The following is a 16298-nucleotide window of genomic DNA, read 5'->3' on the forward strand; positions in this document are numbered from 1 at the left end:
AGAGCCGCGCCGAGTGTGGAGATCGCGATCGAAAACAATACCGCAAATTGGGGTGAGGATTGCGTGTCGATAGAAGAACTGGAAACTGTTCGGAACCGGAGCGCGAAGATCACATCCGAGCCCGATGGCGGAAAAAAACAATCTGCGGATGGAGCCGAAGCCCATGCGCAATACGATCCAAAGGAGGAGTCACATACCTCGTGACTTCCAAAGACTTTCCAAGAGGAAAAACTGCAAACATCCGGGCCCAACACCAGATGGCGATCTATGCACAGTGTGTAATCTGCAGCTCATATGCCTCGAACAACGTGTTTCCTAGGGTGCAGAAAGCACCATGGGTCTACCAGGTCTAGATCCTTTTCGCAATTAGCTACAGAAATGGCCACCTGCGGCTTATTTTGTTTTTGAATTTTAGTGGAAGAATCGATTAGTGGCTCTTGAAGGTAATTAAAGTCGCCACCCAAAATGATAGAGCCGGGGATGTTCGTTAAGGCCTGTTTAAGCTGAAGCAAAGGGAGCGGATTGTCTAAAACCGGTGCATAGATCGTTGCTATAGTAAAGCTTGATTGATTAAATCTCCCATTTACAAAGGCCCATCTTCCATCTGAGTCTATCTGCGTGGCTTTTGCCTAGAATGGTATATGTTTACCTACGTAGATCCCCACACCCTTCTGAGTGGAGCTGGCATTAGATAGGCAATAAAAACAGGCCCACTGTTGTAGAATCTTACTCGCACTGCTTGTGTTCTTAAAATGGGTTTCCAGCAGGAGTATGACACCCGGGCTCTGGCTTCTCAGCCAGTTTTCTATTGCATGGGCCTTGCGTTTATTGTTCAGACCATTAGTAATAAAAGAGATTACTTTCAGTACCGATTATTTAATAGTAACTGAACTAAAGTGACCTGTGCGGTTGTAAACAGATGATGTAAACAGAAAATTTCCCCGTCTGGTAAAAAAGTGCTGTGTGCATTGCTTCATATTATGGCTATATTCCATCTGAACCGATATAATAGCTACTAGAGTATGACCCATATAGATCTAAAGTGCATCCAGTATACATAAAGTGGTACATGCATTTAACAGTATTAAAGTGTACCAAGTGCTTTTTTTGGTATAAAGTGACTTGTGCTATTTTTTCACCCCACTTCCTGAGCTTTCGATTCTTAGCTCCGTCTGCCAACATGTAGTACAACCCATGTGTCCTGATTTATTTATTCCCACTGAATAGTTAAGCACATAAATTTGAACTCTCCTTTTACATTTTGCCTCACCCTCACCACCCCTACCACCTCAAACTTCCCATCTCATCCCTGGGAGCTGGAATTGCCCACTATTCCCTCTACCCCCTCCTGTTGCTGGATGCCATTGTATTGAATCCTTTACGCACTCCTGTTCTCTCACCATGGAGGACTAGAGTGCTATAAGCACCCTTCCTCCCACCCTAAACAGAGAAAAATATATATAAACATTCAATATGCATCTCCCCCCCCCCCCCCCCAACCCCCCCCCCCCAGGCTGAGCCTCACTTGTCAAATATCTGGAAAGGTCCTTTGGATAAAATTTTAAGCCTTGATTGTTGTACATTCGAGGCCTGGGACCCTTTCTCCTTGAATAGGTTGATCATCTTCACAAACTCTTATTTGCTGCGCTGTTGCTGCTGACATATCTGAAAATATCTTAAACTGCAGGATTTCTGTAGTAGGGAAGGATCTCTTGGCAGTACTTAATATTCTTTTCTGAACTCGAAGATCCGCAAAATTAAGTAATATAGTTTGAGGGAATTTTGCATTTGGTTGCCTCTGCGCGGGGACTCTGTGAGCTCTAGTGATCGTTAAGTCCCCTTCCAACTCCAGCATTACTTTCTTCAGCAGCGAACCAGCCCATTTGTCTCTCTGCGCGTCTTCACATCCTTCCGGGATACCCACTAGACGGAGATAGGAGCGCCTATCGTAGTTCTCTAAATCCTGAAGCTTCAGCTCCATCTGGTTCTTGTTTTTGCCCAGCTCTGATAGTTCTCGCTGAAAGACAGTCAGTTTATCCTCAAGATCCGAGATACAGCTCCTGCCTCGCTCATTCTTTTTGGTGTGTTAGACATATTATCTTCCAGCTTAGACAGCCTCTCATGTAGTGAAGCAATCTTTGGGGCCCGAGACGTTTTTAGATCTCTAATTTTGCCCAGTATGGTAACCAACATATTTTGAATTGATACCTCTTCTTCCTCTCCTCCTTCCGCAATTCTTCTTGGTGGCTCCTTCGGGCTAATCGCTTTCTCACTCTCTTCATTTTCACTGACACTCACCCAAGTGTTCCTGGCTGGCGATTGAGTACCCTGAAGAGGTAGTGAGCCATTGGGGGTACTTTGAGATGGCCCAGACTGAGTATTTTCTTGTGATTGAGCTCAGGGTAGAAAACTAGCCTGTACTTTAAAGGGCGTGGCTTCGTCTAATAGAGTTAGGGCTGGGTTCTGTTGCTTCTGATGTTTTTGTAAGAAAGGTTATTGTTTAGGGGGGAATAGAACCACAGCTCAACCAGAGATTTGGTCCCTGTGCTTCTGTTCTTTTAACCTCTGTTCTCTTGTCCTCGCGTTCCGCATTGCGAGTTATATCCAGCTGTGGGTCAAACGAAGGACCCTAATTTGGCCCTTTAGAATCAGCTGGACTGCTCCTTAGCTCCAGCACTGAATTCACAAGGGGAACCACCCTTCGCCTGTCGGACGCGGCTGCAGGCCTGATTCTCTTGCGTCTCTTGGGCCATCACCACGTCATTCCACAACCCGTCAGCCAGCCGAGTCATGGGTCGTGGGCGGCTTGCTCGCTTTCGCGCTGGGATTTTTACCGCCGTTCAGCCGCCGCCCTATCATCCGCAGCACATGCCTCTCCTCCTCCTCAGCGGACAAGGAAGTGGGAGGAAGTGAGGGGGAGGGCTGGAGTTCTAGCGGCTACATGTGTGGGCATCCATGTTGGATTTGGGAAGTGCAGTGCTTTGTGGGACAAGAAGATGCCACACTTTTAAGGAAACTGTCATGCTTTCGGGTGGCACCCAATATCTCAATGGACAGAGGTGCCCCCTGCTTGTCACCTCAGAAAACTGAATAAATGAGACCTGCATATGCTCTCAGATCTGCTGATTAAAACTACAAGAAAAAGAAGAACTGCCCTACTGGAATCTATATTTGCACCCAAAGTCCTGCACCCTGAATGACTGCGCCAGCTGCACAATCTGGTACTATAGTCCTGGGGACTGTGCATTGTTTCAAGAAGGATCAAGGACTGGCCTCCCTGCAAGCTACAGGTTAACAGAGCCCACCTGCACCATCGCCACCAAGAGTCCCCATCCTGGAGTGCGTCCAGTGGACTGCGGAGGATTTGGCCAGGAGCATTCTAACAATTGGGGTACAAACATCCCAGAGAACCTTCAGGAGATTCCACACCTTTGGATCAGTGATTTGGACACTTTCATTCTAAACTTTCAACTGTGACCTGGCCAGGATTTCAGTTTCATCCAGCTGAAAGCTAAAGACTTCCAGGATTTGACAGGGGCCTTGTGGAAAGTCAAGCTGGCAAACCCTCTCCGAATCCAACCTGCTGTGGAGGGTCGAGCGATGTCAGAGGAAAACGTTCCAGAAAAGTTTCTAAGAATGAAGATAAAAGAGCAGCCAGATGTCCCAGAGTGGCGCTTAAGGTTTTTATGCACTAAAAATTCATATCTCCAGTATCATACATTTCATTTTTGTAGTTTTGGTGTCTATTTGTTCCTAAAAATATTTCCTATTTTTGTAAATTGGTGTGGGATTTTTATTGTGTGGTGTATGGGTGTTTTAAATGCTATACACTCCTGTCTCCTAAGTTAGGCCTGACTGCCCACTGTCAGGTACCAAAGGTTGAGCAAGGGGCTAATTAACTGAGACCTTCACAGGACCCTATACGGTGTTAGCGGCCTCATTACTAATGGTAGGTGCATACCTACCCCTACCAAAACAGGTCTTGATTTTTTTTTCCTCTTTCATATGTCTCTCTACATTATTCTCTTACATTTCTCCCACCATACTCTCCCTCTTATACTTCATTTATCTTCATCTTTCGGTTTGTTTTCTCTAATTTTCTTATGATCTTCCCCCTTCTGTCCTCTTTTTCACTTCCACCGTTTCAGACTCCTACATTATCTCACCCCTATCATCATTTCTCTCACACTGGTCTCTCACTGTATCAATCAGTGTGTGTATGTTTTTTGTTTTTGCTTGCATGAATGCCCCACATATAGTTAAGCAAGACATGACTCTCTCCCACTTGAAACGGATACCAGATTAGCAAGTAGGGAACGTTGGCAGCTGCTAATATCAGATGTAAGAGTTGGGAAAAATGACAGAAGTTCAATGGGGAGAATAAAACGACTAGATGATTCTGGGACTTTTTACTGTGAGCCACTTAATGAAGAAAGAAAGTGCTGGGTGGAACTTTCCCTGTCAGTCCAGCTCCTGCATGACTTGTGCACGATAAAGCAGGTCTTCAACAGATGCAGCCCATACAAAAGATGTTGTAGAGCGGAAGCCCCCAAAAGTTACTAAGTACAGGAATTTTGATCACCAAAATGATGGAAAGCGAAGGGGACTGATTCTTTACTGTGTGCATGTTCTGGAGAGATGGCACACATTTCTAGGGCACAGCACATACTCGGATAGAGGCAACCGTCCCAGGGGAAAAAGCAACCAGGCACTTTCTTTCACAAGAATCCGCATCGCTGTCCTGCTTTGTGTGCCTCTTTTCATCGCCAGCCTTCCTCAGCCCCTGTGTGTCTGTGGGATGACAGGTGAGAAGGGTGTGTCGAGCTGAAGCTGTCGCAGTACAATGGCTGTTAAACACACCTTATTTACACACTGTTGAAACACATGTTTTATGCAGATTCATTAAAGTAGCAAATTTGGAAGTTAAAATGCTTAAAGTTACCTGCTTAAACTGAACCATGACATCTTTTGAAAGTTCCATGTCCTTAAACATGCCCTCAAGCTTACTGGTAAAAGCTGCTCCACATTCTAGAACACATAGAGCAAAACAAACGAGTCATAAATAGCAGAGGAACCAAGCACAGAATATCTCAAATTACAAAAAAGGCCTCCAAGTTTCTTATTGTCTTACCATGCTTCAGTTTAGATAACATCGACTTCTCTGCATCAACAGAGGCACTTTTTCCAACAAGCAATCTCTTGGCTAAATCTTTTTTGTAAAATGCTTCAAAGACATCTTTGCCTGTATTGTTAACAATCCAAGAGAAAATAATGAATGTTAGTAGTGGGCTTTACTTATGAAGGGCATTCTTTTCATTTTTAACTAGGCTAAACGATCATTGGTTTTAGCAATCTTTCATGTGCTTCATTGTGGATGCAAGATGTGGGTTAATGATTCGGCTGTCAATCCGGTACTTCATAAGGTATCTGCACAATAAATGAAAGCCTTTTATTATTAAGGTAAACTATATCAGCTGTATCTCGCACTATTCTTCAAACCATCGAGCGATTAGGTACTGCAACCCAAGACAGGATAAAATAACCACCTTGACCACTTACAGACGTTGATGCTTATGACATCAAAAGGGCTTAATGGTGGATCGGGGTTATGTACGAGTCAAAGACAAGCGCCCTGAGCACAAATACAATAAACCCAGAGAAACCACATAGGAAAATATACACAGGTTCATATTACAAACCATGAAGATTTATTATAATTTAAGAATCATCACAGAAGGCAAAAGGTATGTTTAGTCACTCAACTCAAAATGCTCATAAATGCAAATAAATGTGAATCAGCATTGGCAACGGAAGCGGAGACCCATCTAAACAATGGCTAGAACAGAGTACGGTTTAGTGCAAGTAAATATAATAGACAAAGAGCAATGTGTCTTAAGTACTGCTCAGTAAATCAGTAGACAAAGACTTGGAAACTTTAAGTCCAGAATGATAAACAGGCTAGCACAGAGTCTGCTCTTTAACAAATGCAAGTAAAATATTAGGTCATCTTCCAAATGGAGAGTTTGTATACATTTGTAGAAAGAGAAATCATACAGTCACTGTGGTTCGACAAAGTTACACTGAGATAACCAGTAATAATGAATCAGAAACCACATCACACAGGAACAGAACCTAATACATTTTAAAATGTTACAATGTAAGCAGGACTGTGAAGCTAACTGAATTTTGTGTATTTATCCTTCTACTGATGGTCACAATTAAAACTCTCGGAGCACAGGTAGAGCAATGAGAAAGTGATGGAGCAGGGTTTTTACTTTAAAACCAAATACCTGTTTAATTTTCGCATGTTATAATTAAAAGTACTACTGATTAATTAATAACTACTGAAAGATTTGTCGAGTCTGGTCTAATCAACCTTATTAACAGAAGAATTACACGTGGGAATGCTATTGCATGGCTGAAATAATAAGTGAACTAAGTTGGTGAACAAACTGACAGAAATAGATGTTGCTTATGTGATGTTATTGTGTTTTGCGCTTATAATTAATATGCATTAATGGCTTTTGATGTCGCAAATGGCTAGATAAATACATACACATAAGGGTATTAGCAGGGGAATAACACTGTATAATCATTTCCGTGCAGTAATTTTGTTTTGTGTTTCATTTTACTTAAGTTGACCAATGTGGCCTACCAAAATATGGCTACCACCCGCAGCCTGCATTCAAGTTGATGGAAATTTTGCAAGGAGGCTTCGCGCTGCCTGTGACCTTGCCCTCCTGACGAACTGAAAAGCCATGATCATGACGACAAATCCAGGAGTGATGCCAAGTGCCCCTGAACATGATATTTGTTGCTAAACAAAATACTGACTTTATGAACTTGTAATGATCCCACGAATGGGATACAAATTATCCAAAAGAGACATCCGTAGAAGTAACGAATTAGTTATGGACCCCTTATTTTCTATTCATTATTTGAGACGATCTATGTGTGAGAAAATTTAGCACTGTATCTCAATGTACCAAGACAACATTATTTCCGCCATTCATCCGTTTTGCACGATATGATTGCAACATTTTGGAATGTAATTTTAGTATAAATATTAGTAGACTAAAGAGGTCTAGTGCTACTTCTTCCCGAACTGATGATCCGAGGTCCCGATGCTGACGGAGAGGACGGTGACTCTACATGACGTCTAGAAACTTTGATTATTTTTGCTGAGGACCGGTTCTGACTTAGGATCTGACTTTTAGCCAGAATAGGTAAATATGAGAGAAATGAATTTGCATTTAATTGGCTTTTCATATAATTTTAGATAAACAAATATTCTGTTTGAATCACTGTGTCGGGTGGTTATTTTATTGTCATGTTATTGAATATTTAGTGTAAAATGATGTTTCGCCAAATCTATAGCAACTAGTTGATGCCATGGACCTCAAGGTATATGCAGATTGGTTAGGTATTGAAAGTGTTTCCCCTTATACATGGCACGGATAGAGTGGTAGGATGAATGTTGGTGTAATGGGCCCCACCAGCGTGTGATGTGTGTGTGCGTGTGTAACTGTGAAATCACTCCGTCCGTGGAAGTAGAGGGGATTCGGGAGCTCCGATCTGCACCAAAAGTACTACACACATTTACCTATATATTTGAAAACGGGGCTACTCATGTCAACTCTAAAGACTGTTATATTGAATACAGTACAACCACTACATTTGCATCACACTGATATTAACCAACGCACTGTATAAATAATAATTGAAATCCACGTCCACACAAACACACTACCAAATACATCCCGCATAAACAACGATGCAATACAACACCCTTCTAACCAGATTTCCTCCTATCCCATTGTGTAGAATAACCATCCTATAAAATGCTTTGGTGCCTAATTAAAGTTATGAAGCTCTACACAAAACCACATACAATAACAATCTCAAACAATTTGTTCCTTGTAAAGGTTTCTTACAGATATGAACGTACTTGCAATATATGATGTATATTGCTTCTTTACATACAGGGTTGCAGATTACGCGGTCTCAGCGGAATAGGACGTGTAAGGACAATGAATGATTATGGCCAGATTACTTTACATTAATATTGGTTACTTTAAAACTAGGTCTTCCTCTTTAAAGTGCTTACTCTATGAGGATACATACTCATTGTGAAGAAAGGGAACATCCTTTAATCAGAAACAAAAGAGGTTATTCGCCTAGAACCTAAACCATCTTGCTTCTCGACAACGAAATGGTTTAGTTATAAACCACTTACTATACAATAAGGCCCCCCAAACTCTCCCACATTAGAACCAGAAAAAACATGTAATTGCATGACTGAAGGAGCAAGAGCCTTGAGGTATGGTAGGACTGATGTAGGGCTTTGCTGGGAATACGTAAATGAATGGAAATCATCTCCAAGTAATCAAGCCATTACCACTTAGAATGTCTTCCACTGGGGATGAGACCGACATTGTGGTCTTCTCCTTACACCCAACCAAGATCCGCAACACAAATTAATGCTTCATGCGAATGTCACATCCACTGAAACAGAAAATGGAGATCTAACGTCAACAACCAAGTTACTTCTATACCAGGTAAAGGCTGGTAACTGTGCTGAATGGGCAGCCAAGTGGCCCAGGTCCATGGGTAAACCGATCACAGAAAACAAGAGAAGTCCAAGGAAGCATGGTTAAACTACTAGCAAGAAACCCAGACCCTTGAACCACCTAGCAGAAGGGAACCGTACCTCTCCCTGTCTGATCAAAGCTACAAGTGACGACTTCTTGGGTGGGAAGGCACTGATCTAAAATTGTTGAGGAATAATGATAGGACACATAACCAATTAAATGGGGCCAATATCTAGAGCCTGGGCCAACAACGCTAAAAAAATGCTGCACCAGTGAGCGGTGATCTGAACCGTTAATGTGGCAAATGCCAATGCACAGGCAAAACATAATGAGAAACCAAGGTGTAAATGGTCCGAGACAGCACCTGGAAATTGTCCAACGTTGGGACAGCACCTGCGAAGTCAAGGTCTAGAAATCCCAGCCATTCAGAATAGGAACCGACAAATTGGACCCCTAACATGGCACCGAATATCCCAATTCTGGAGTAAACAAAAGAAAAACAATAGGGGGTGGAACTCTCCAGACCATGACAACAGCCAAAACGTGAGGACACTGCACAACTAGGCACACCAAAGGGGCTGGCCCCTACCCCGAGAACCAAGATTTGCAATTCTCCATACCACGAAATGCATGGTGTCTCAAAGACTTCTCCTATTCCTTTCTATTTCTAAAACCCTGCATGAAAAATTCCATTTGACTTAAAACTTTCAATAGTTTTCTCATTTGTTCCTTTGGACTGACCCTCTCCTTACCTTCTATCCTATGCATGCCTCCTCTCTCTGAGTACAACATACTCTAAAAGCTGCATACCTGTGTGCCTTGTGCCTATTATTGTATTTCTGTAAATGACCTACACCTCATTCATGGATAACAACCTACCTCCCATCAAACCATATTCGTGCAACCTTAAACACTGCTAGCCTACGTATTCACTGCACTAAGTATTTTTATCAACCTGCATAGCTCCCACTAATGATCACACCCAACTCCTATTATCTACCAGAAACACACTGGAGTAAATCCACTGAATGGTTTACCATGAGAACACATGACTGATCCCAATAAGCAACAATAACCTCTGGACTAACCCTGTGTTCCAGAGTAGTGGGATACGCGCTGTAAAGCGCTTCAACTCCCCGTCAGAAGTAGTAAGTGCTATATAAATACAATTGGAATTGCAATGCAATCAGAGTTACTGTAAGTGCAGTAACAAGTGTTACTAACACCAGTGTAATAGCATTAGGTCAGCAAGGTTTAAGAAAACTGGTTTAATAGACTTGGCAAGTTCAAATCTGCTCGGAAGGCAGTGTTGGACCTGTTAAGATTTGATGGCACAAACTGTAAATAGCAATATATTTTTGCAATCATGGCCCAGCTTGTTGAACCATGTGAGGTCCCCAGCTCAACAGCACAACAGCCTGCATCGCTGCCAAGTTGAAAGGTATAAAGGCCTTTTCAGGTAACAAGGCAGTAAACAGAGCGCAATTAAAACCAAAAACAAGCGGGTCTACCACTGACAGTCACTATTCAGTCTGAGAAGAAGTTTATGAATGGCGTCTTCCTTCCCAATAAAAACATTTTTAAAAAATGAATGGCCTAATCCATTAAAAGACCAGACCTACTGCCCTCAAGCAAAGTGGCAGGTGGTCTCAGATCCGCTGACAGGGACAACAACTGCAAAGGCATGGAAGCCGTAAGGTCAATGGACCAGATGTACCAAGGGTACATCATTTATTGTGCAGGACTCTACAATACATTAAATCACAATCCCTTTTTACAATATATTAACCCCCATTGTACCATTTGCAAGACTTTTTCAAATTGGAAAGTGGGGTTTCCAACCCTATGAAATCATAATTTGGAAGGGGTGTTTTTGGGCGTCCAAAATCAGGTCCCAAGTTGGGGCGGTAACTGATTCGGAAAGGGAACCTCTTCGGACTGCTTACCCTTTGGGAATGAGGGTGGAAATTTTGAGGGACATAGGCAGGGGACTACTGCCCTGCGAACTCTCACTCTCAAATTTTTAAAAATGGCCTGTTTCCTTTTAGGAAATCTGGCTGCTTAAAAAAGAATAAATAAAAATTAAAAGCTTTTCACTTTGAAATAGAATTAGAGAGATAGTGGTCTGCTGTCCCTCGCCGGCCACCATGTCTGTTAATTAGGCAGGTTGTATGCACCCTCTGTGACTTCCTATCTTGTGTACTGACCTATTAATACATAGAGCGGGTTGCACAATCAAAATGGATTCGCAGCAAGTCAGTACTCAGCTTAATACTGATTTTTAATAATCCAATTTTAATACATCTGGGTCAATGGTCTTTATTGACTAGACCTTTCTGATATATCCAGGAGTTAAGTAAGACACAGTGGAGGGTATGAGTTTCTATGGGCACAGCTATGCATCTACTATCCTTTTGTAAACTCTTACACTTTAAGAGCCAGATATATTAATTCAATGTTGCTAGGAGAAAGATTTATTGAATGTAATTCCTGGCAACTGATACAATTCACCTGCCAAAGTTTGAGATGTATTGTCCAAATTAGCCAATTTTGATGAAGGTTCCATTAAGAACGACCCTGTCAAGATCTAACACGATGCAAATGGAGGACTATGAGCACAGGAGAACCTATCTGACATACTATTAGGTAAGCAAGAGAGACTGTATATCAAATAAAATAAAACCTAATCGGTTGTACACAAAAGAGTTATGAGTATTTAACTGTTATGTGTGAAGCCGTATTCAAGATTATATGGCACATTTGTCTTTTTACATTTCACTGCTAATTTTAAAGAAAGATATTTTGAAATAGTTTACGTTGCATTGATGATTTTGTATGTTTTAACAAAAGGCACTTTTTTCAGCAACTGAACCAAAACTGGGAGGGTTTGAAAAAAAAACTGCAGCATAGACAACATGATGTAAATACGACATAGCATTACAGGTAAAACCAAGCAGCCTCATGTTAAAGAATGAAATAATTTTTAATTATAGTACTACAAAAAAAAGGTTATGTTCCCTTATTCAAGAATCACTTTGTATATTGTTATAAATTACTGTTTCTTTTTTAACAATCAGCTCAACTGAATTAAAAGAAACTGCTGCTTGCAGAGGGTTACCACATAAACAGGAATTGCCATGAACACTGGAAAAAAAACATCTTCATGCCAAATAATTAATCAAATCATTCATTCCCTTATGTTTCTACAAACAACTTATGTTTGGAAGTACTTAGAGCATATCCAAGATTTTCTAGGTTATATTGCTATGTATTAAACCAGCTTCTTGAATCATACTAGAGCCATTGGGGATTATTAATACGCCAAACCTTACTTTTCCAACATGTCCGAATCAGGCGCACACATAAGAATTTGGAAACAAGCCTATTAACTCTCTGGCGAAATGACTCCAACCCTATTCAGTTGCTATCCCTCGAGTTCCCCTTACTCTACCTTCAAAGGTTTCACACTTACTGACTACCCTAAATAGTGGCCATTAATAACTAGAATTATCAGTGTCATCTGCATCCTGCTACTCCTGCTAAAGCATCCCCTGGGTATTGGGTCTCCTGCATATTCCTTTCTCCTAGGTGTTGGGACATTTTATTTAAACTGAAATTGTTTCCTACGGAGAACGTTTTTCTTCTCTGATTTCAGTTCCAGCCAATTGACAATTCAGCCTTCATCAAGTCACTATGAGACAGCCACAGTCTTACTGCCTCCAAATAGTCCAGCCCTTTATCAGGTACTCCTCATTGTACCTTCAGGCAAATTTGGATCTCTTAAATTTTAGATATAGTATTTTATGACCAACATAGACATTCAGCTCACAGGCTCAACTCCATTTGTATATCATGAGGACTCCCAACAAATAACAGATTCGTCTCCATCCAAATCCCTGTGCCCTACAGCAAAAAGGACCCTTCCAATATGTTAACTCAGCAGTTCTGCAATGTTTCTTCATCCTACCTACTTCCATATTCATATCATCAAACACTCCCCAAGATCCAAAATAGTATGCAACAAACATGAGAACAAAAACAACATCATATGTAACATACTTTGCATCACCAGAATATGGATAATGTTGGTTCACAACCCATCCTTGACCTTCATGGTTACTATATTATTTGTGCAGACAAGCAACTCAAGTCAAGAATAGCTTTATTTCAGCACAGAGAACCACAAAAAGATATACAAAGTAAAAAAGGTTAAAACACAATACATACAAGATTCTCAATAACACATTAAAATCTCCACACAGATTTTAAGATTGTAAAATATAAAAAAAACATCAATATACAAGCAAGTAAGAGCTTTCCTTAATAGTGGGAGCAGAAATCTAGTTCTCTCTGATTTATACAATGTGCAAAATAATATAAAGTGCATAATGCTTTGAACGGAGACACTATCGCATGGGAAGGGAATGAGCTTGTTTGAAAACTAAGGTTGTGCTGTTCCTGAATGATCTAGAATTCAGCAATATACAAAGGACAGTAGGCTACAGAGTCAAAGAGATTGGAATCCATTTATTTGGAATGTTATGCCCTCACAAACCCAAGTTGGGTGTCTTGCTTCATCATCGGGCTGCTCCTCGTCTGGCCGGCGCTGCAATGCCTGACGGGCTCCCGATGAGGGGCACTTTGGCGGAGATCTTTTTCCAAAAAGCCGTTTGGTGCCGTGGGGGTGAGAGATTTAGTGAGTGTAGATGAATAAGTGGTGTGTGATGTTGATGTTAGTTAAAACAGGGTTGGGAGTACTAGCAAAAATAACTTTAATTGTGGGGTCTCCTACCCTGATTAAAATAAAGAAGAAAGGCGCAATGCAAAGTTAATGTCTTAGGTGTGGCGCTCTTCCGTGTGGTTGGTCAACATGTTTCTTCGCAATTCTACAAGTCTAGAGGCGATTCGCCAGGACCTAAAGTTAAAAAACTATCTACACTATGGTGGAATGGAAAACAATAATGAATTAATGTTTAGGATTTATGCCACCATGACTTACTCTGTCTAATGGCTGGTAGTACTGGTTCTACCTATTATGGAGAGAAAATCACATATTAATGTATGATGTCAAACAAATATCACAAGTATGAAACACTGCTGTCCTATTCCCTGTGTGTCTAAATCACAGCACACAGTGGTGAGGTTTAACAGGCATATAAACACCAGGTGCCAAATATTGAAGTGGTCACATTATTGCTCATGTGTCTAGTGACCAAATCCGTGTATTAAAAACCAAAAACTGTAGAAAGAGCACAAGACTCACCCTAATTGGGATATACTACTGCTTCATCAATCCCCGGCAGGTCAAGATATGAGGAACTTCCCCATATACTACAGGGGTATGTAGATAAAAAGGAACAGTTAAAAGCTGCCAGCTTGCGAAGTTAATAGCATTTTAATTAAATAAACTAGAGGATTGGATATGTGGGCCTCCTTAGAACATATAGAAACATGCTCCTACATAATGCTATCTGGCACATAGAGTAGTGCACATCATTCAGGGGTAGTTCTTTAACATTTCCCACAGCATTAATAAGGTGTGATCCCAGTTATGGTTGAACAACACAGGCTTCTTATTTGTTACTGAAGTTGTGCTAAAGAAACAAAAAAAGAAACAAAAAAGGAAGGGGAAGTAGGGAAAGTGCATCTAGCTAGTTGAATGTTTTAAACTGGCTGGGAAACCCATTAACAGGGGTTGGGAATGTGGAACGTCAACAGACCATAAAGGTTAACATAGTACTCACGTTTGCGTAGTAGGCAATGTGTCCAAGGACCTACCCACTGCTGCCGGAACCGGGAGGTATGGTGTAGTGAAAAAGCCCGGTTTAAGCTTGTTTGACCACCCTACTTGGCAGGGAAATGCCAACAAAAAGTGCACTGTGTCTAAACAAAACCTGGTTAAATTAAATCAAAGCTGAGTCTTAGTAGAAAAAGATAAATAAAATTGTGCCAGGGCAGGAGGCGAATGGAGGTGTCCCATATCGCCATGTTGGTAGCTGATAAGCCTATTGTCCCTGGAATGGTACGCCTCCGTGATAATACCTTTTTCAAGGGAATACCTTCTGGGTTTTCAAAAAAGTGTTCAAGATCAATCTCATGATATTTCCTCCTTAAATATTGAAACCATGAAATCTTTAAAACATTATCTGATTTCAAGCAGTCTCTAATAACATCCGAGAGAACGTTAAATTCTCAGAGGTCCATATCTTGGTCCATAATAGCAGAGGGGCACTGCCTGTACGATCTTCAATAAATTTACCCCAGCTCCATACAAGGAAATAGAAAGACATTTGGCTCTATAGAGGGTAATTAGATCCTGCACGGGCTTATGCCCCAATTTACAGACAAAGCAAAATAGAACGTCCATTGCCTTACTGGTCTGCTGTGCCCTTAGGGCTAGAAGTGGTTCCCAGCTCAACTGACTATTACAAAGATTACCCAGGTATGAAAAATTGCTAAGTTTTTCAATATTCTTCCTCTGCACAATAAAAGTTTTGGATTCGGTGGTTTTAGTTCCACATACTATTCAATATGATTTTATATGGTTTTATAAAATGAACTCTAAAATCAAGTGACTCAAATCAGAGGGTGGTTTTTCACTCATACACAAGGATACAGTCAATTATACACTTTCACCTATTGCAAGCTCAAGCTGTCATTAAATCTCCATCACAACCTCCCCAGGTAACATCATTCACCTAGACACCATATGTCATCTTCCTGAGCCCAATGAAAATGTACTTACCAAGTCATAGGCAATTTTACATATATTCTCATGTTGTCCTTAAAAAACATCCTCCTGGGAAATTTAAAATCAAGTGGGACAACCACAAATGCACATGCTTTATGATTCTTGAGAACTTAACCCTACTACACAACTTTCTTCAACAATCTTCAGTTTGCACACAACAAGAGCAAGTTATTAGACTTCAACTTTACCAATTTCCCAGAAATTAGCTGTACAGTCACTTCCGGAATGTAATCCTAGTAGGGGTTCAACAATCATCTTTCATGCAGTTTAGGGCAATACTCCACTCATAAGTCAGGATTTAGAGTACAACAACTACATCACCCCCATTTTCTGTGACCTCCATTTTGAAACCATCATGTTAACAAATTCCAGCTAATTCCAATCTGAGGCGGACATAGAGGTCGCAGATGCTAGAACTCAACAGATTGAGGCCTCTAGATTATGAATATCTCTCACCTGGAAGTGATCCTTTGCTGGCACTGCAACTTCTGCCCGGACCTCTCTCTCTCTCAACATCAGAACATACCCAACACTCATTTCTCTCGGGATGCACCTAAAAACGAATCTCTTCAGTCCCGTACTGAACTAACTTTCTACTTTCTTCCTGTAATCTTCAAATTCTGCAAGTTCCTATTTTCTGGACAACTAGTATTCTTACGGTGCTTAAAGTTCACTGCTTCTGTTCAAATTGTAATTAGATTTAATCTTTGCTTTATTGTATTAATATTAATTGTTTGAGATATATGTAAAGTGAGTCAATAGCAAATGGTGCAAGAGTGCTGAATACAAATATTAAAAATTAGGTCCAAGACTGATCTACCAGAATAAAAGCATTCTATTCCTGGAGTAAAGCACCATATAATAAGTATGTGATTGACTAGTTGGTCTCTTATAGAGAGTAGTGAAAATAGAACCAGTGTTTTCCTTCTCACCTCTCACTTTGAACTGTCCGGGAT

The 16298-nt window shown here is 40.9% G+C and overlaps 1 protein-coding gene across 1 annotated transcript in view; it reads right to left on the reverse strand.

Annotated features, from left to right (window-relative positions):
* CUL4A (cullin 4A) overlaps window positions 1-16298 on the reverse strand; it is a 408579-nt gene that overhangs the window by 163735 nt on the left and 228546 nt on the right. Inside the window, exons 13-14 of the mRNA XM_085622501.1 lie at window positions 5132-5242; window positions 4943-5028 (exon numbers count right to left, since the gene is read on the reverse strand). Coding sequence (XP_085478627.1) covers window positions 4943-5028; window positions 5132-5242 — 197 coding nt within the window. The remainder of the gene's footprint in view (window positions 1-4942; window positions 5029-5131; window positions 5243-16298) is intronic.

This window comes from Triturus cristatus, chromosome 8 (genome assembly GCF_964204655.1).
Source record: "Triturus cristatus chromosome 8, aTriCri1.1, whole genome shotgun sequence".
Lineage (NCBI taxonomy): Eukaryota > Metazoa > Chordata > Amphibia > Caudata > Salamandridae > Triturus > Triturus cristatus.